This window comes from Thalassophryne amazonica, chromosome 22 (genome assembly GCF_902500255.1).
Source record: "Thalassophryne amazonica chromosome 22, fThaAma1.1, whole genome shotgun sequence".
NCBI lineage: Eukaryota > Metazoa > Chordata > Actinopteri > Batrachoidiformes > Batrachoididae > Thalassophryne > Thalassophryne amazonica.
The window spans coordinates 36,888,695-36,910,816 of record NC_047124.1 but is presented as its reverse complement, the minus strand read 5'-3'; the positions used below and the strand labels follow the sequence as shown (position 1 = coordinate 36,910,816).

Sequence of the window (22,122 nt, the reverse complement as noted above, 5' to 3'; positions counted from 1 at the left end):
TATCTGTGAATGAATGTTAATTTTAATGAAGGCATTAAAATATGATCTTAAAAATCAAAATTGGGAAGAAGTTTATGTCAGTGATGTTAATGTAGCATATAACTCATTTATGAAAATATTGATGAAATCATATAATAAAAACTGTAAATTAATAGAAATTAGTAAGAAAAGAGTAAATAAACCATGGCTGACAAAGGGAATAAAAAATGCTTGTGCAAAGAAAAACTATTTATACAGGTGCTTTTTAAAAATGCAAACAAAGGAAACAGAACACAGATACAAAAAATATAAAAATAAACTATTGACAATAATTAGGAAACAAAAAAAGATTATTATAGTGAACAATTAAATAAGAGTAAAGATAATATGAGGGCAACATGGGGAATTATAAAAAGTGTGATTGAAAGTGATGGAGCGAAAGCAACTTTTCCAAATTACTTTGTCAAAGAAAATAAAGAGATATATGACATAAAAGACGTTGCAAATGGGTTTAATGATTATTTTTCAAATGTAGGATCAAGTCTGGTGGGAAATAAACCAATAGTAGAAGATACATTACATACAGTTGTAAATACGTCAACAGTATTTTCCTGGACAATGTGGAAAAAGATGAAATAAGAAATATTGTAAAAAACTGTGTAAGCAAAAGATCAACTGACCATGAAGATTTAGACATGATGACTGTAAAAAGTATAATAGAAACTGTTACTGAACCATTTACTTATATTTGCAATCTGTCTCTGTCAACAGGGATTTTTCCAGATGAAATGAAAATTGCCAAGGTAGTCCCATTATATAAAAATGGAGACAAACATAAATTCTCCTAATTACAGGCCAGTATCATTGCTTCCACAGTTTTCTAAAATTATGGAAAAAGTTTTTGTGACAAGGTTGGATAAATTCACTGAGAAACATCATATTTTAAATAATGCTCAGTATGGATTCAGAACAAAACATTCGACAGCTATGGCAATTATGGAATTAATAGAGAAAATATCAACAACAATAGAAAATAAGGATTATTTTGTAAGTATTTTTATTGACTTGAAAAAAGCTTTTGATGTTATTGACCACTCAAGATTGCTCCACAAGTTACAACAATATGGAATAAGAGGTATTGCACATCAGTGGGTAAAAAGCTACTTAGAAAACAGTTTGTTCAGATAAATAATATCAAATCAGAATTGTGTAATATTGCTTATGGAGTACCACAAGGATCAGTACTTGGACCCAAACTGTTTATTTTGTATATCAATGATTTTGTGAATGTATCTAATGTGCTTGGTAGCATTTTATTTGCTGATGATACAATGCTGTTTTACTCTGGATCAGATATACAGGAAGTAGCACAAGTGATAAAAACAGAATTGGAAAAGGTTAAGCATTGGTTTGATATAAACAGACTGTCACTAAATATTAATAAGACAAATTTCATATTGTTTAATGACAGAGCAAAAAAAAAAAAACGTGTCATTACAAATAGATGGAATGGATATACAAAGGGTAAAAGAAATGAAATTTTTAGGAGTCATAATTGATGAAGATCTTACATGGAAGTCACACATAAATTACATAAAAGGAAAAATAGCGAAAGCCATTGCTGTTTTGCATAAAGTAAAATATTCATTAAATAGTTATGGTTTATTGACATTGTACAATTCATTGATTTTCCCATATTTAACTTATTGTGTAGAAATCTGGGGATCAACATATACAACCTATATACAACCTTTGTTTATTCTGCAGAAAAGGGCTTTAAGGGTGATTAGCAACAGTGGTTTTAGAGATCCATCTAATCCATTGTTCATTAAGTACAGGGTACTTAAATTTCGTGATTTGGTCGATTTGAAAATATTACAAACAATGTACCAAGCAAATAAAAATACTTTACCAACAAACATTCAAAATATGTTTGAGAAAAGAGTAAGTAGTTATAAACTGAAAGGAATAGAAGTCTTTAGAAAACCAAGATACAGAACCAGAGTAAAAGAACGGAGTATTGCAGTAAATGGTGTAAAATTATGGAACAATCTCAACAAAGAAATTAAAGAATTAAGGTTGCTTAAATTATTTAAAAAACGTATTAAACTAGATGTATTAAGTAAGTATGAAACTATAAAATAAGTTAGTGGGCTGTAATTTGTTAATAATGTATAAAATGTTTTAAGTTTAAAAATGTAACCTGTCAGAGATGTAATCTATTTAATAATGGTCATAACTATGAAATAAGTCAGTGGTATGTGACAAGTTAAAGAAATACAATCTGTTAAATGTTGAAAAATGACGCTGGATATTGAAAGATTGTATTGTAAAAAGAGGCAGAAAATATAAGACTTGTTCTTCTCTCTGCTCCTTTTCATTCTGGTAATGGAGATGCTTTATTTCTGCTTTTCTGTTTTTTTTTTTTTCTTTTAAATGAATGAAATAAATAAAAAAAATAAAATAAAATAAAAAATGTTCCGGAGTTATGGGGTAAAAACAGCAAGAACACTGAGAAAGGTCAATTTCAATTTGTACAGGGGTCAAAAGTTAAAGTTGCTCCAATTCTGGTAAAAAGTGGAGCAAATTACTGGTTGAGCTAATAGGATTAATAAATGGAATAGTTTTGACTGTGTTGCGTGCTTGGTTTGTAAAGTAAAGGTTAAACAATATCAGCATCCATTGGATTCTATGACATGTGACATATGCTACCCTGTAACATGATAACTAAGCATGATACATGATGCAAACTATTCCTTTTTAAAACCGTATTCACCCAACTAATAAATTGCATCACTTTTTACCAAAATTGGAGCAACTTTAACTTTTGACCCCTGTACAAATTGAAATTGACCTTTGTCACTGTTCTTGCTGTTTTTACCCCATAACTCCGGAACATTCATTCACAGATAGTCCAAACTATACCTTTTTGGAATCTTTATGATCAGACAAATAATATGGAATACCTTTCAATATGATTGGAGCATTTTTAAATTTTGACCCCTGTGTAATACTTCAATTGACCCCTTCTTGGCTGCCTACTGAAAGTTCATGTGGGTACCCGGCATTTTTAAAAGAGTAATGTCTAAGGAGCATGTGTGCCAAATTTGGTGCTTGCATCACCATTTGAAGGATCCCTCAGTAAATATTCACTTATCTGCTTATCTGTTGGTCATCAGATAATTGATTATTTGTGTGTGTTATTCCAAAGGGGACCTTTACTTATGCAACCCATCACCTTGGCTTTGATAGTCTATCATTTTAAACATTTTACTATCAAGAAGCCTGAATTACTTTTTGAAATTTGAAACGGCAGAAACAAATTAAAATATGTAAAATCAAAGAGGCTGAGTAGTTTCTCAAGGCACTGTACACACACACACACACATATATATAAGTGGATGACTGATAATCAGTCATCCACGAGGCTGACGTGGTGAGTGTGACTGTCATCTGCTCCAGAGATGTTGTGTGATGTTATCTTGCTTTCAACCACTGGGTGGTGCTGTGGTACAGCCTGCACTGTTCGATAAACAGTCAGGTCTACATATCGGGTGTTGATGTTACAATCAGGCCCATAAGTGAGTCTTTGGTGATTTTTTTTATTTTTAATCTGTCTTCCATCTCAGATTAGTTAAAGTGACACTATCCAGCTGTTCTTTCAGTATCGACCTTCAGCTTTAATTCAAGAAGTTTATTAAAAATACCACATAAACCATTTAGGAATTACAGCCATTTCTTTACACAGTCCCCCCCATTTTCAGAGCGCTTAAGTAATTGGACAAACGAAATATACGGCTGATTGTTACTGCAAATCATCACTTTTGTAACATCAGGGGATGAACACATGAACATGGTCTTGGGTTTTATTTCCATCAATCATTCAGAAATACAACAGCAGGTACTGCACTGTAAATCTGACCTGTAAGAAGGAGACTAGTGAAGGAAGCCACCTAGACACCCCTGAAGGAGTTCCCAGCTGGCTGTGACTGGAGAAATGTGCTGTAATTCCTAAATGGTTCAATGCAGCATCTTGAATTCAAGCTGGACTTCAACACAACAAAAACATTTTAACTCCATTGTCATGATAAAAAGAGGAAAAATTACACCGAGAGTGTCAGTGTCCAAATACTGAAGGTCGTGATCATGTCATTAGTTATCAAGGCTTAACGAGCAAAAGCCCTTCAGCGTGTGTCGGGCCGATATAACGTTCACAGGAAGATCAGAACAGACAGTGTACACACATGAAAACTGGAAAAGATCCAAGCCCGACTTGCACTATGTGACCCCTTTAATGACTGTCTGATTTAATCAAGTGTTTGTTTGGTTTAAAATTTGCTCCAGGAATCAGGCTTTTTAATGTGCCATGCTTCATCCCTCACAAGTTACAAGAAAAAACAAACAAACAAAAAAAAACAGTGAACTCGGCCCAGACGCCAAATTTAAAAACAAAATAAATAAAAAACCTGCATTTCTATCCAGACTCTGGCCTTTAAACGGTGTCTAGGGACTGTGGATTTTCACTGGGACAGTTTGAATAAAATTATTGTTGAACCTGTAAAATAATTTTAATTAGCTTATAATGCGCCAAATCACAGCAAAAGCCGTCTCAAGGTGCCTTACATAAAACAAGTCAACATAAAATTGAATAAATAATTAAAAATAAATAAAAAAATCAAATACATAAATAAAACAGAAGTAAAAGAATAAAACAAATAAAAATAAAAACTATCCATAAGAAAGAGAATAAAAATAGGTTGTAAAAAAAAAAAAAAAGTACTTTTAAAAAAATCAAACTTCACCAACCTAAGTACCCAGAACTTCAGTTATCACAGAGTCAGATCTTTTATTGATTCATTTTAAATAAACGGCTCTATTTCAGATGAGGTGCGCGCTGCGCAGGCATGGAACCCGTGCCGTGTGACAGTGATGTACTCACCCGTCTTGTATCCTGTAGACGCCGCAGCACTCTGGGATCAGACCCCTCATCATCAGAGCCTTCTTCAGCGAGTCCCTCACCGTCATCCCACAGCGGGCAGGAACCTGGACCACAGCACAACCACAACCGCCGCTGTTAGCCGGCAGACCAGAGACCAGAGGGAGGAAGAGGAAAGGAAAAACACAAACTGCACAGCGCAGCTTTCTGCTCAGTGTTTGAACGAGGCAATGTCACATTTTCAGTCTGTGGATGAGATTATTTACTGTAGGAGAACAGTCACACCGACTGAACGTGCAGCTCATTTAGCTCCAGAAAACACAGCGGAGAACTAACTCACATATTCTGACTTTTAAATTAAAAAAATAAATAAATAAATCATTGACGAGTTTCAATTAGTTTTTAACTCTAATGATTTTATTAAATGACATAAATAATATAAACAAATACACACACACACACACACACACACACACACACGTCCCATCAGTTTTTCAGGGACAAAAGGCAAAAACAAACATGCAACCGTGCGAGCGGCAGGTGGACTGACGTCAAAGCAGGAGCAGGACCGCGATCGTCCCAAAGTCACTCCACAACGGGAGAGTCGTTATTATTTAAGCGTGACAGCTGATCGACTGACGTTTAATCACCTCAATAAATAAATTAAATTAACTCTTACAAAAAGTGTATGTCACAGGAAAAAGATTCAGACAATAAAAAGCATAAACGGACACATTTCATAAGGTGGTCCATAAAGTGTTAAATGGGCCAAAACTACTATCTTTTTGAAATATATATAATATGTGAATAATACCTACTAACAACAGTATGTTTCAAGCTAAAATCTGTTTTATTCAAGCTAAAACCAATAAATTACACATTAAAATACAATGTAAATCAAAGTAAATCAGATTTTTAAAAGCTGTTTCTCCTCATGTTTCTACTTTTCTGTAAAATATCTCCACATCTTAGAGATTTTTTTTATGCTATTTGCTTCAAATTTACAATATTAACTGATAAGTGGATCTACACAGTGTGAAAATTATGTTTGTACTTGAAAGCACAAAAAATTGGCAGTTATTTTAGTACAATTTTTTGGTACATTACGGGAAGTCTGCCTACAAAGAAATGTGCATCTGTGACTATATGTGTTTTAAATTCACTAAATTGTAACAATAAATAAATAAAATAATAGATATTATGTCTTGGTGGTCAACATTGTTTGATTTAACCTTTATTTAAACAGATAAGTTATTAAGAAAAAAATTCTTATTTACAATTTTCTTATTTTTTATTTTATTCTTATTGTATTATTTAGAAAGTAATTACGTTTTTTTTTTCCATCATGAGGTTTATGCTCACATTACAGAACAGAGTCCACATGGATATAAGCTTCTTTCCTGTTCAACTTAAACTGAGATGCGGATTTCATTTCTTTAGGATAATCAAAAAAGTGACCTCTAAACACAGCTGAACCTTTGGGAAATAGTGTCACTGTGTCATCTGATAAGAGAACAGAACTTACACATGTGACTTTGAACAAGAAACAGTCACAGATTGAGTTCTTTGTGGGACAAACTGCTATGATACTGTCTGTCCTCCGTCCCTTTCAGTTAGATCTTTTGTCTTCTCCCTGCAGCCTCTGACTCCCTCAGTGCTTTTACTCTGACTTTCTCATCTTGTGGTTACTTTACGTTTAACTGCAACACTTTTGCTTTCTTCTTTCTTCTCTCTTGCCTTGGCTGGACATTCTTCCTTATGCTTTTCATAAGCCAATTTGTTCTGTTCCCTCTTTTTTTCAGCATTCATTTGTCTCCACACCTCTGTCCTAGATGTCCTACCACTCATTTTAAATGGATACCCTGAAAAGAATCACAATAACTCATAAAAAATAAACATTAACATCAATATTTTACAAAACTACTTTTAGACCTGTATTAAACTTTTTTAATACAGGTGGGTTTTTTTTTTTTTTTACTTATTTAACTTGTCTTTCTTCTCATCTAAACTGTCCAATCGTGTACAAAGATGCGGCATTTAAGTAACTTGTTGAATTTGACGTCATTTGGATCATTTTCTGGTTCTGCAGATTTCAGAGGCTTTGAGGATTAAAAGTGATGTTTTCTTGAAACAACCGTCCTGAGAGCATGTTCTGATCTTCAAACCATGACTAACTGGAGGTGTTAGAAATACACTATAATTAAAAGAAAATAAAGCTTTCCATCAAAGCCTGAAGGGCAGAGAGACACCACGCACACACAGCTGGACTGCCTCTTATTTTTCTCCTTTTCTGCATCTGAAGGAAATCGACATTTACATCTGTTTTCAGATGGATTTTTTGCACCCATGTGAACAACATCCTGTCATTTTGAAACTTTTTGGAGAATAAAACAAAGAATAAAACAACAATCTGCTGTGATTTTACAACATGATCAGGGCGTCATCATGCTGCGGCTGGAAACAATATGGCGCTTGTCAGGCAAAACCCTGCGACACTGAGCACAGAAGGGGCTCGGCAGCGCGCGGAAGGGGCTCGGCAGCGCGCGGAAGGGGCTCGGCAGCGCGCGGAAGGGGCTCGGCAGCGCGCGAAGCGTCTCTCTGGCATCTTTAAATGTCTAAAAGCAGCCAAATCTCCTTCCTTGTGCTCACAGCCACCATTCCCTGCAAGGACTCGCCAAAGTATACGTCACTACCCAGAACTTCGTACAAAATTATTGCTTTTTTTCCCCCCTAAATGCAAGTGTTTTTTTTTCCCCTCTCTTGAGGAAATACCAAGTGGCAACCTGAGCCCACTAGAAATGAGGCTGACGCCGCAGTGCAGTACCTAGACTAGCCACTTGAGGCTGGCTCCAAAACACAGTACTTTCCCATAGGACTCCATGTTGAAATGTCCAATTTTAGAACAGAAATAAACACCTTCACAGCCGTTAAAAAAAAAAACATAACGTCTACAAAAAGCACAACCTGCTTATTTGATCCTATACCAACAAAACTGTTTAAGGACCTGTGGCCCACTCTTGGGCCGACTGTGCTGGAAATGATTAATCTCTCACTAACTTCTGGATCTGTTCCTAAATGTTTCAAATCTGCAGTGATTAAACCATTACTTAAGAAACGTAATCTGGACCCTAGTGTATTGACAAACTATCGGCCGATATCAAATCTATCATTTTGCTCTAAAATTCTGGAAAAAGTGGTGTCACGGCAGCTCGTGGACTATCTTACTGAGAATAATCTCTTTGAGCCACTGCAGTCTGCTTTTAGAAAATATCATTCCACAGAGATGGCTCTCACTAAAGTGGTGAATGATCTTCTGTGAGCAATGGACTTGGACACCACTACAGTTCTGGTGCTGTTGGAGCTTAATGGGCCGTTTGATAGGTGGCTCAGCTGAGGCAAATTTCTAGAATGGTTTTCTGAATTGCTGCCCAAAATTAAAGAACTTCTGAAACGTTCAAACCATGCTGAATATGCAGCTTTTGGATTTAACCTTTCTTACCTCCTCTCAGTGCCAGAAGTCCCACTAACATAGGGAACAGCTTTTCCAACTTGAATAAGGCATTGTGTAATTTGCGTTGTTTGTTGTTGTCTTGTTACAGGCCTGTCCTAGGCCTACTTGTGCTTATTCTTTGCACCGTGCACATTTACTTCAATAATGCATTATTATTATGAAAACTTTATGTTTGTGCCAGAACATTGTGCTATTATATTCGTGCACAATAAACTGTGACTATGCTACGGCTTTTGATATGGCTTGGTAGATCTCGATACACTGTCAACTTTAGAAGTAGATCCTGGTTCAAAAAAGGTTGGGCACCCTTACTATAGAGCAGTGATTCTCAACCGGGGTGCCGCGGCACCCTAGGGTGCCGTGGGCAATTATCAAATATCACCATTATTGGGTGTATGTGCTGTAATAGTGTGGCAGATGGTGTAATGCTATTTTATTCCAGTAGATGGCAGCAAAGCGCGCAGCAGCGCTGAGCCGTGTGCCGACAAGGAGGCGTGATCGCCATTTTAATTCCGGGCAAGTTAGTGATTTGTGTGCATAGAAGTTCACTTAGTCTCTTCAAGAAACAGGTGGAATATGCCGGAAAGCTGCGCATGTTGGCAAAGTCACAAACGCAGGAACAAGGGAGACAATATTTCCTTCCATAAGTAAGTGGTTTTGGTTCTTCTTGTCACTTTGACCGTGATATTTGGATGATAAACAGCTGTATGTCTCCTGCCGTACCTGTGTCGCCCGATGACACGGATCATTAATTTCACTTATGTCTAGTTGATATTTTCCACTGCTAGACCAATGTCTAGTTAAAATTCTTGTTGTTAGTGACTAAAAATTGTTCGACAAGACTGGGGAGGTTTTTTTTTTTTTTTGCATCTTAAAATAATGAGATTAATGACCCGCGCTGTGCTGCCACACACACAGAGATGTGCACACACACACCGCTGACTTCATGAATGAAACTCGGTCAATAAAGGATAACTGTGTAAAAATATAATATGTATATAAATGTATTTTAATGGTTTTAGGAGCCGCGCTGCGTTGAACAGCAGCTGCAGCTCAGCCGAGCAGCGTAGCTTATCAGCGCAGATCCGTGTAACTTTCAACACTAATATTTGTGAATGTGTGTGTCAGAGTAAGTTTAATACTTTCCTGACATAATTTAATGTAATTTAATTTTACTGGCTCGATATCCAGGACAAAATGGCATTTTAACACGTATTTTGCGAGCATTTTTCTGAGTGTTTTCAGTCGCGAATCTCCATTGAAAATGCATTAACATCCGGGTACTTCGTCAATATTTTGCCCGGTTAGGAGACGTCATGTCGCTGTCCATGAAGGGACGTTTTCGTTTAGTGTGCAGCACTGGGACTGTGCTCTCTAGTTCTTATATACAGCTCCATGACTATAGTATACTATGTTACGTCATAACTGTACCGCACGTGTTGCTAACGTACCGTGTAGAGACAGTTGAGTTAGTGGTGTGTGACACGTGACACATGACAGTGGTGTGCCACAGGATTTTGTAAATATAAAAAGGGTGCCGCGGCTCAAAAAAGGTTGAAAATCACTGCTATAGAAGACCTGTGTGCAATGTAGTGCCTCGCACCCTCCCCCCTCCGTTTCCTTCACATTTCGCAGGCACGCTGCAACAAACCCCAACAAACATGTTTGCCGCGTGGAATTTTTATATAGTCTGTAAGAGCGATGGAAAGTTTGCATCCTCATGGGGGAAGTACAGTAAAAAGCTTCAATACAACTAATTTGATCAGACATTTAAAGAACAAACACTTATCGGAGTACGTTGAGTTTTCAAGGCTCACGGCAAAGAATGAAAAGAAGAAAGCCGCTAACAGCAATAGAACTGCTAACAGCAGCAGACGCAGCCCACGCTAACCAACACTCGCCCGTATGAGCGTAACAGTCTAAAGGCTGAGCAAATAACTCAACATATAACTGAATCCATCGGGTGAGATGACCAGCCGTTTTCAGGGGTGGACAACACCCGGTTCAGCCAACTGCGCTCTCACTTTGAACCCCGCTATGTGCTACTGGGAGGTAAAGAAAGAAAGGTAAACACTTGTTTTTTCTTTGACGATGCCCAACAGAATTTGCTCATGCACAAAACACTAAGCCATGCTCAGGAATTTTTGATTTAGTAACTTATGATAGTTTATTTGAATGCAATCTGCATTTGACATTGAATATATAAATTTTTACTTGACATTATTTGATTTATTTGAGAGCCTTAATGTTTTCAATCTGTTAAAGATTGTGTTACTGACAGCAGGCAAACTTAGGTGTTTTTCAGTTGTCCTTTTGACTGCATTGTATTTGAGAGGTTTTTGTATGTTTTTTCCTTGAAGAATTAATTAAAATTTTTTGTCTAAATTAAGGTGATTTTATGTACCAGTAGCACTCATCATAACTAAATCGAAAAATTTACAGCCAATCGATGTGATCAGGAATCAGCGATCAGCACTCAAGGCTGAGTGGTACTGGAAGTGGCAGCATAAAACCTGATAGAAGCATCTGTAGTTATGATACATACTCTAAATTTGTCATAAACGCAGCACAGTCATCAAACAACTCTCAAGCAGTGAGAAATATGATGTAACTGACTAATGTGGAAGATGAGGAGCCCAGGAAGACTGTCTTAAAAATGTTGGTCAGAAAAGCTTATTGTGGTCCTGAAAGCAGAGAATTATCTCCCCATAAAAATGTGCTTTTACCACCTTTGTTTTTCCTCTTAAAAAAAAAATAATCATATTCTTTATGTTTGGTACAACATAGTATAACATCAAACTGCATTTTTGGGCACCCTGGAATAAGACCATTTTTTTCGTAAGACTGCATTTGTGCGTACGCTGGATTAAGAGTGTTTTTCAGAGTCCACAATCCAACATGGCTGCTGCTTGCTATTGCCAACAGTGACCGTTACGCAGCGCAACATTAGCACTGAATTAAAATGCTAATGTAACTTCTGCGCCACTCTTTGGAGCACTGAATGTTTTTTGTTTCCTGGAGGCGCCCATGTTATTTTCAGACATACGGGGCTGTGTGGGAAACAGAACGCATTTACCGTTAATCCCAGTTCCAATTTACGAGTTCTGAGGTAGAATATATACATGATAGCATTAGCCAGCCAAAGCACAGTCATTTTCTCTCACTGCCACACTTGATCTAAAATTCCAGCTACTGGCAGACAATGTTGAGGAGCTCTTCAATGAATTACCGTATTTTCCGGATTATAAGTCACTTTTTTACATGTTTTGGCAGGGGGTGCGACCTATACTCCAGAGCGACTTATAAATGAAAAATATACCGGTAGATTCTCAATTAATTTACCGTAATAAAACAATTTTACGTGACAGAGTCGCTCTATGTTTTAAAATGGCCGGAAATGCAATGCATCATGGGCACTGTAGTATGGCAGCCGTCCTATAGGTCACGCTGGTCGCGATAACCAATCAGAGAACAGAACATTGGACGCGTATTCCTCACTTCACCCAGACAATGATTGTGAAACAGCGTGTGAAGCAGACGAACACGGTGCTTATTCCGGGAGGGCTAACAAAACAGCTTCAACCCTTGGATATCAGTGTGAGCAGAGTTGATGCTCAGAGCTGTGTGGGAGCACTGGGTGAGCGACGGTGGAGGATTAGCATCTGCACTTGGAAGGAGCTGGCTTCGACACCACAGGGAGGTCATGAGCTGCGCAGGTAGGTGCTGCATGGTTCGGCTCGCAATGTGGTCCGCAAAATGCAAACATATCCATAGGTAAAATGCAGCTCACAAGAGGGTGCTCAAGGCTTGTGTGACTGTTCCTGCGACTTCTGACTACCATAGAAAAATTAAAATTTCAACATTACTGGTAACAAGACAATGGAGAAGGCCAGAAAAAAATGCCACCAAAAAGAAAAGCATACTCTGCAGATTACAAGTTGCGACTGGTGAAATACGCATCCGAAAACAGTAATCGAGCAGCAGAGAGAGAGTTTGGAGTGAGTGAGAAACTTGTGAGGGACTGGAGGAAAGCGGAGGTTACTCTAACCACCATGAAAAAAACAAAAAAAGCTAATCGCGGGCTAAAACCTAGAGGAGCGAGTCCGCACATGGGTGCTCGAACAATGTGCAGATATTATCATCATAATATTATCATCTGAACTTTCATGTTAAGTTAACATACCTGTATGTCCATGCGACTTATACTCCAGTGCGACTTATCTATGGTTTATTTTTCTTTATAATGGATAAAGTGGCTGGTGCGACTTATACTCTGGTGCGACTTATAGTCCGGAAAATACAGTAGTCAAAATGTTTTAATCACAGAATGATTAATCTTCTCATCCCTAAATACCACGACTAAGAAACAAACAAACCGGTCATACAGATATGTCTCCAAAAGCCCCATTCAGCCCCACCTCAAAGGGGTGATGGATTTGCAGAGCAGGATGCCTGATGCAGAACGTGGTACCTACCTGGTACCTACAGGCACCAGCCATCAGAAATAGTCTGTGCATATTTGAAGCGAAGCAGAGCCTAAATATGCTTTTGAACCACTCTCACAGGGCTGTTGGTGATGTAGCAGCAAGAACTGAAACTGATTGGTTGCTACAGCTGTCAGCTAGATTTTATGTTCAGTGTTTGAATGGGGTAGCTGTCACATTTTCAGCTTTGTGGATGAGGTTATTTAGTGCTATAAGCTGTTGAGTAGCAGCACACCTTTGGTCCAACTTTACCAGTAAAGTTGGGGTGAATGGCATCTTTGGTGTAAAAGCATCTGGCAGACATACTGCACATTGCAGTCACCAACATGAAACCAAACTATGGCAAACCTACCACTGTCCTCTGTTTGTTGGGCAGGAAGACCCTGACGATGGGCTTCTGGGGTGAGCGAGGGTTGGTTCTGCCGGCATCAGTGGGCATCTGCAAGACAGCCAAGGTGTTTGGAGCTGAAGGAAATGCCTGAGCTCCTCCAAGCACACATCCTCCCATCTTGACCTCCAGGACTGAGGGCATCGGTGAAGAGCAGGAGAAGTCGGTACCGTTACCCGTGGCCTCCAGGAGCTGCTGTTCTCTCTGCTGGAGGGCGTCCAGTTTACTGGTGTACTCCTCGTAGGCCTGAAGACAAAACTCACCAAGTCAGCGGGACAAACCAAAATGACAGTGTTCCCGCCATCATAGCTTTAAATCCAAACCACTCACCTCCAGATATATGGAAGGAGGGTTGTGTTCTCCTCCAAACTTATCCAGAAGAGCCTCTAAATGTTCTTGTGTCAACTTTATCATCTGCTTTATATTCCAGATCTGTGACAAAAGACAACAGCATTGTGAGCAGTTCACCTTTAGTCAACAACAACAACAACAGAACAGACGTTCCTAGGTCCTTCTGCTCAAACCGTGCAATGGGGCCACAACTCCCAAAGTGCTCACCCATCTGGAGACCAGAAAGAGCAGCACAAATCTAAGGTGTTTTGTTTATATATATATATATATATATATATATATATATATATATATATATATATATATATATATATATATATATATATACACACACACACATATATATATATATACACACACACACACAGTGGTGGGCACAGTTCCGATAATCCGATAATTATCCAAGATAATGTTTTCATTATCGGATTATCTTTTCAGATAACTCTGAAAACCATTATCGGACTACTCATCTTCCGATAAATTTTTGTCCGATAATTTTTAGACCTTTAATTTGGTAAACACATTAATGTGTGGGTGTGTCTGTGTTTGTTTGTCTATTTGTGGCCCTGCGACAGACTAGCGTCCTGTCCTGGGTGTACCCCGCCTCGCGCTCTATGACTGCTGGGATAGGCTCCAGCCCCCCACGACCCTTAATTGGACTAAGCGGTAGAAGATGGATGGATGGATAATGTGGTAAACAAAGCTGAAAAGCTACAAACACAAGATGTAAAACCAGTTGAGCACCTACCTGTTAAATGTTTCATAGCAGATGTGTAGTTCTACCCTCTGCAAACAGAGAAGAGCTGCTTCGAGAAGAAACCGCTCTATCCTCTGCAGGCAAAGGAGAACTGGTCACAAAAAAAAAAAAAAAAAAAACTAATTTCTTTAAACACCATACTGATACGTGGCCAATATCACCCAAGTCATCCAGAGGCATACATTTTTAACTTATGGTTCAAATTTTAACCAAACTAATTTCGGACAAGTTATTTAAATTAACGTCACTTCTGAAGTTTTATAAAGTGAAAATATCAGATATATGTTTTAGTTTTAAAGTAATGTGCTATTTTTTAAGGTTTTAGTGTGGACATGCTGTGTCCAGGTGCATTATGGGTATGATAGGGTAATCTCAGTACGTTCACAACATGAGAAATGCATTTGAAACACTCTGATCAGGACAACAGCATTAAATTCTAGTGCCTAAAACACGTGAATATATTCTCTGGGTTTATAGACGTTATTGTGTTTGTGTTTATTAAATTCCACACATCTTAAACAGAGCAAAGTAGCAACACAGATTATCTGGAATTTTGTTTTGGCAAGTTTTCAAGGTCTCTACTGCCATCTAGTGACCTCCGATGTCCAATCGGAGGTCACTAAAATTAACATTAAATCGGTGTGTAACTTTGCAAAAACAATGTCGGACTCTGTAGTTTTCTCTGGGCCCCTCCCCAATCAGACCGGGAGTGACATGTTTAGCCGCGTGTTCTCCTTGAATTGCCGGCTGTCTGAGTGGTGTCCAAAAAATGAGGTGGGCTTCATAGATAATTGGCAAAGCTTCTGGGGAAAACCTGGTCTTGTTAGGAGAGACGGCATCCATCCCACTTTGGATGGAGCAGCTCTCATTTCTAGAAATCTGGCCAATTTTCTTAAATCCTCCAAACCGTGACTATCCAGGGTTGGGACCAGGAAGCAGAGTTGTAGTCTTACACACCTCTCTGCAGCTTCTCTCCCCCTGCCATCCCCTCATTACCCCATCCCCGTAGAGACGGTGCCTGCTCCCAGACTACCAATAACCAGCAAAAATCTATTTAAGCATAAAAATTCAAAAAGAAAAAATAATATAGCACCTTCAACTGCACCACAGACTAAAACAGTTAAATGTGGTCTATTAAACATTAGGTCTCTCTCTTCTAAGTCCCTGTTGGTAAATGATATAATAATTGATCAACATATTGATTTATTCTGCCTTACAGAAACCTGGTTACAGCAGGATGAATATGTTAGTTTAAATGAGTCAACACCCCCGAGTCACACTAACTGTCAGAATGCTCGTAGCACGGGCCGAGGAGGAGGATTAGCAGCAATCTTCCATTCCAGCTTATTAATTAATCAAAAACCCAGACAGAGCTTTAATTCATTTGAAAGCTTGACTCTTAGTCTTGTCCATCCAAATTGGAAGTCCCAAAAACCAGTTTTATTTGTTATTATCTATCGTCCACCTGGTCGTTACTGGGAGTTTCTCTGTGAATTTTCAGACCTTTTGTCTGACTTAGTGCTTAGCTCAGATAAGATAATTATAGTGGCCGATTTTAACATCCACACACATGCTGAGAATGACAGCCTCAACACTGCATTTAATCTATTATTAGACTCTATTGGCTTTGCTCAAAAAGTAAATGAGTCCACCCACCACTTTAATCATATCTTAGATCTTGTTCTGACTTATGGTATGGAAATAGAAGACTTAACAGTATTCCCTGAAAACTCCCTTCTGTCTGATCATTTCTTAATAACATTTACATTTACTCTGATGGACTACCCAGCAGTGGGGAATAAGTTTCATTACACTAGAAGTCTTTCAGAAAGCGCTGTAACTAGGTTTAAGGATATGATTCCTTCTTTATGTTCTCTAATGCCATATACCAACACAGTGCAGAGTAGCTACCTAAACTCTGTGAGTGAGATAGAGTATCTCGTCAATAGTTTTACATCCTCATTGAAGACAACTTTGGATGCTGTAGCTCCTCTGAAAAAGAGAGCTTTAAATCAGAAGTGCCTGACTCCGTGGTATAACTCACAAACTCGTAGCTTAAAGCAGATAACCCGTAAGTTGGAGAGGAAATGGCGTCTCACTAATTTAGAAGATCTTCACTTAGCCTGGAAAAAGAGTCTGTTGCTCTATAAAAAAAGCCCTCCGTAAAGCTAGGACATCTTTCTACTCATCACTAATTTAAGAAAATAAGAACAACCCCAGGTTTCTTTTCAGCACTGTAGCCAGGCTGACAAAGAGTCAGAGCTCTATTGAGCTGAGTATTCCATTAACTTTAACTAGTAATGACTTCATGACTTTCTTTGCTAACAAAATTTTAACTATTAGAGAAAAAATTACTCATAACCATCCCAAAGACGTATCGTTATCTTTGGCTGCTTTCAGTGATGCCGGTATTTGGTTAGACTCTTTCTCTCCGATTGTTCTGTCTGAGTTATTTTCATTAGTTACTTCATCCAAACCATCAACATGTTTATTAGACCCCATTCCTACCAGGCTGCTCAAGGAAGCCCTACCATTATTTAATGCTTCGATCTTAAATATGATCAATCCATCTTTGTTAGTTGGCTATGTACCACAGGCTTTTAAGGTGGCAGTAATTAAACCATTACTTAAAAAGCCATCACTTGACCCAGCTATCTTAGCTAATTATAGGCCAATCTCCAACCTTCCTTTTCTCTCAAAAATTCTTGAAAGGGTAGTTGTAAAACAGCTAACTGATCATCTGCAGAGGAATGGTCTATTTGAAGAGTTTCAGTCAGGTTTTAGAATTCATCATAGTACAGAAACAGCATTAGTGAAGGTTACAAATGATCTTCTTATGGCCTCGGACAGTGGACTCATCTCTGTGCTTGTTCTGTTAGACCTCAGTGCTGCTTTTGATACTGTTGACCATAAAATTTTATTACAGAGATTAGAGCATGCCATAGGTATTAAAGGCACTGCGCTGCGGTGGTTTGAATCATATTTGTCTAATAGATTACAATTTGTTCATGTAAATGGGGAATCTTCTTCACAGACTAAAGTTAATTATGGAGTTCCACAAGGTTCTGTGCTAGGACCAATTTTATTCACTTTATACATGCTTCCCTTAGGCAGTATTATTAGACGGTATTGCTTAAATTTTCATTGTTACGCAGATGATACCCAGCTTTATCTATCCATGAAGCCAGAGGACACACACCAATTAGCTAAACTGCAGGATTGTCTTACAGACATAAAGACATGGATGACCTCTAATTTCCTGCTTTTAAACTCAGATAAAACTGAAGTTATTGTACTTGGCCCCACAAATCTTAGAAACATGGTGTCTAACCAGATCCTTACTGTGGATGGCATTACCCTGACCTCTAGTAATACTGTGAGAAATCTTGGAGTCATTTTTGATCAGGATATGTCATTCAAAGCGCATATTAAACAAATATGTAGGACTGCTTTTTTGCATTTACGCAATATCTCTAAAATCAGAAAGGTCTTGTCTCAGAGTGATGCTGAAAAACTAATTCATGCATTTATTTCCTCTAGGCTGGACTATTGTAATTCATTATTATCAGGTTGTCCTAAAAGTTCCCGGAAAAGCCTTCAGTTAATTCAAAATGCTGCAGCTAGAGTACTAACGGGGACTAGAAGGAGAGAGCATATCTCACCCATATTGGCCTCTCTTCATTGGCTTCCTGTTAATTCTAGAATAGAATTTAAAATTCTTCTTCTTACTTATAAGGTTTTGAATAATCAGGTCCCATCTTATCTTAGGGACCTCGTAGTACCATATCACCCCAATAGAGCGCTTCGTTCTCAGACTGCAGGCTTACTTGTAGTTCCTAGGGTTTGTAAGAGTAGAATGGGAGGCAGAGCCTTCAGCTTTCAGGCTCCTCTCCTGTGGAACCAGCTCCCAATTCAGATCAGGGAGACAGACACCCTCTCTACTTTTAAGATTAGGCTTAAAACTTTCCTTTTTGCTAAAGCTTATAGTTAGGGCTGGATCAGGTGACCCTGAACCATCCCTTAGTTATGCTGCTATAGACGTAGACTGCTGGGGGGTTCCCATGATGCACTGTTTCTTTCTCTTTTTGCTCTGTATGCACCACTCTGCATTTAATCATTAGTGATCGATCTCTGCTCCCCTCCACAGCATGTCTTTTTCCTGGTTCTCTCCCTCAGCCCCAACCAGTCCCAGCAGAAGACTGCCCCTCCCTGAGCCTGGTTCTGCTGGAGGTTTCTTCCTGTTAAAAGGGAGTTTTTCCTTCCCACTGTAGCCAAGTGCTTGCTCACAGGGGGTCGTTTTGACCGTTGGGGTTTTACATCATTATTGTATGGCCTTGCCTTACAATATAAAGCGCCTTGGGGCAACTGTTTGTTGTGATTTGGCCTATATAAAAAAAATTGATTGATTGATTGATCTACTGGCCAGTAGTGTTCATGTCAGTATTCAAACTGAAGCTGGGCTGATATTGTCAATCACTGTACTCGGTTCCAGCTCAAACTGTACCACAGAACCGCATGGTGTAAAAGTTCAGAGCGCACGATTTATGTTCGCACACACATTGTACGTTCAAAAACCACACATCAGACTCGTGTTTCCAGAAGCAAAACGTAAACAGAAGCTTTTTTTCCAAACTTACTTTACAAAAACTCTCAGATGGGAGACATCAAAATAAAAAACAAAACAAAAAAAAAAATCACAAGACAGGTCTGCGGTGTTTGCACAGGTACAGTGCGAGCGGTTGGACTCTTGTAGCGCTTCAGCAGAGGGATACCCTCACGACGGCCGACCAGAATATCAAACAGGTTTGATTTTCATCTGACCATACAATCGGTGAGCAGGAGGTGGTCGTGAGATGTTAAATGCAGCTCGTTACTCCATGTATACTAAACGATGCAGGACGAGTGATTAACCTGAAACTCTGTGCAATCCAAAAAATTCTCGCACGAATGAAAAATCAGCTGAAAAAGGGCCAAAACTCGCACTGGCACCAGTAGATCATGACAGTGTTCTATTTATTTTGACACCGGTTATATCAGTCGGTTAAGCTTTTTTTTTTTTTTTTTTGAAAATGCCTTTTTCTTTTTACAAATAAAAAAAAACGGCATATTTTACAAAAGCACATTTATCTATAAACACCAACACACGACACACGTCACACTAACGTGTTGTTGGTTTACATAAAATGAATGAATCAACCAACCAATCAGTGTTAGCGGAGGCACATTTTACCCAGAATGCCATCTGTCTGTGATTGTTACAAAACTTCAGAATTAGTGCATTATTCAACATTAAAAGATATATGTTATATCTTATATATATACTCAACAAAAATATAAACGCAACACTTTTGGTTTTGCTCCCATTTTGTATGAGATGAACTCAAAGATCTAAAACTTTTTCCACATACACAATATCACCATTTCCCTCAAATATTGTTCACAAACCAGTCTAAATCTGTGATAGTGAGCACTTCTCCTTTGCTGAGATAATCCATCCCACCTCACAGGTGTGCCATATCAAGATGCTGATTAGTGCACAGGTGTGTCTTAGACTGCCCACAATAAAAGAATTTACCGCATCAGTACAAGCTGCATTGGTCCAAAAATGTCTCTTTCAGAGAATAAAAATGTATACAAGTCCCACCGCAGTACGTGTATAGGTCACATTTATCACTTCATGCAAGAAGTAAAATTGATAAAAATTGTTGGATTATTCATTTATAAGTCACACGTGGTGTAAAGGAGCAGAGCCTACGAGCTAATTAATGTCACTATAAGGGCAACAAAGTGTGAGTGAACTGCTTCTTTAAGCCACTGAACAGACGATCAGACGTGAGGTGAACGTACCACATAATGTTTAAAAAACCCGGTGTATCGTTTATATAAAGTTCATGTGGAAAGTATTCACAGTCTTTTCCACGAAGCTCAAACTTGAGCTCAGGTCCCTCCTGTTTCCACTGATCATCCTTGAGATGTTTCTACAGGTTAACTGGAGTCCACTTGGAGTAAATTCAGCTGATTGGACCTGAGCTGTAAAGACACACACCTGTCTACATATAAGGTCCCACAGTTTGACAGTCGGAGCACAAACCAAGCATGAAGTCAAAGGAATTGTCTGTAGACCTCCGAGACAGGATTGTCTGGAGGCACAAATCTGGGGAAGGGTACAGAAACATTTCTGCTGCTTTGAAGGTCCCAAAGAGCACAGTGGCCTCCATCATCTGTAAATGGAAGAAGTTCAGATTCACCAGGACTCTTCCTAGAGCTGGACGCTCATCTAAACTGAGCGATCAGGGGAGAAGGACCTTAGTCAGGGAGGTGACCAAGAACCTGATGGTCACTCTGTCAGAGCTGCAGCATTCCTCTGTGGAGAGAGGAGAACCTTCCAGAAGGACAACTATCTCTGCAGCAATCCATCAATCAGGCCTGTATGGTAGAATAGCCAGACGGAAGCCACTCCTTAGTAAAAGGCACATGGCAGCCCACCTGGAGTTTGACAAAAGGCACCTGAAGGACTCAACGCGCTGGTTCTCAGCGAAGAGGCACCTACAACTTTTACTTTCTTCATTCTTTTCCTCTCATTTAGAAACAATTAACATTCTTTGGAAGCAATCTGACTTCCACAATCTGCTTTATGTCTGTTTTGAGGGATTTTATTTTATTATGACCTCAGACCACCATTTTACTTTGTGTCATTTTATTTTGAACAACCAGCAGTCGTGGTCACAATTTAACCAACCGAATATATATATATATATATATATATATATATATATATATATATATATATATATATATATATATATATATATATATTTTTTTTTTTTTTTTTTTTTTTTTTTGGGGGGGGGGGGGGGGGGGGGGGGGGTAAACCCAGAATGCATTGTGTTGTCAAAATTTTATTTTTCTGTCAAAAACACTTCATCAGGATCATCAGAACAGAGACAGTGTTCTGTATATGAGACGGCTAATGTGCTTTATTGTTGAATTATTTTGAGTTGTTTACTGTTACTTTCACATGCTTTATTTCCGCGTCTGTCGCCATATAGCAGCATGGAAGTTTCAGGAATATGAAGTCCCACCACTGAAGAAAAGGTCACGCTGTAAGAAGTGTTCGTCACAGCGGACAGTGACGCCGGGAGCTCAAACTCTTCTTGAGTTTTCTGACATAAAACAGCATTTAATCATGTGACCAGCACAAAGACGCCTCACATGTAAACCACGATGCTAACCGGCAAACAAACAAAAAAAAAAACATAACGTCATCGCAAACAACAATAAACACACAGCGTGTCTGATATGCTAGCTTTATTTTTTCAAACTGCAGCTTACAACCAAGGTGGAAACGCATTTGCCAGCAAACCTTGTAAAATTCAGGAGGAAACACACACACACACCAGTAAGGGGGAAACAGCAGGAGGAAACACACACACACACCAGTAAGGAGGAAACAGCAGGAGGAAACACACACACACACACACACCAGTAAGGAGGAAACAGCAGGAGGAAACACACACACACACACACACCAGTAAGGAGGAAACAGCAGGAGGAAACACACACACACACACACACCAGTAAGGAGGAAACAGCAGGAGGAAACACACACACACACACACACCAGTAAGGAGGAAACAGCAGGAGGAAACACACACACACACACACACCAGTAAGGAGGAAACAGCAGGAGGAAACACACACACACACACACACACA

The 22,122-nt window shown here is 38.8% G+C and overlaps 1 protein-coding gene across 2 annotated transcripts in view; it reads right to left on the bottom strand.

The window, feature by feature from the left end:
* Nucleotides 1–22,122, bottom strand: part of braf (B-Raf proto-oncogene, serine/threonine kinase) — an 82,394-nt gene that overhangs the window by 59,760 nt on the left and 512 nt on the right. For both annotated transcript variants that reach the window (XM_034163122.1, XM_034163123.1), the window contains exons 2-4: nt 13,629–13,730; nt 13,263–13,544; nt 4,919–5,022 (exon numbers count right to left, since the gene is read on the bottom strand). In XM_034163122.1, the coding sequence (XP_034019013.1) occupies nt 4,919–5,022; nt 13,263–13,544; nt 13,629–13,730 (488 nt within the window). The remainder of the gene's footprint in view (nt 1–4,918; nt 5,023–13,262; nt 13,545–13,628; nt 13,731–22,122) is intronic.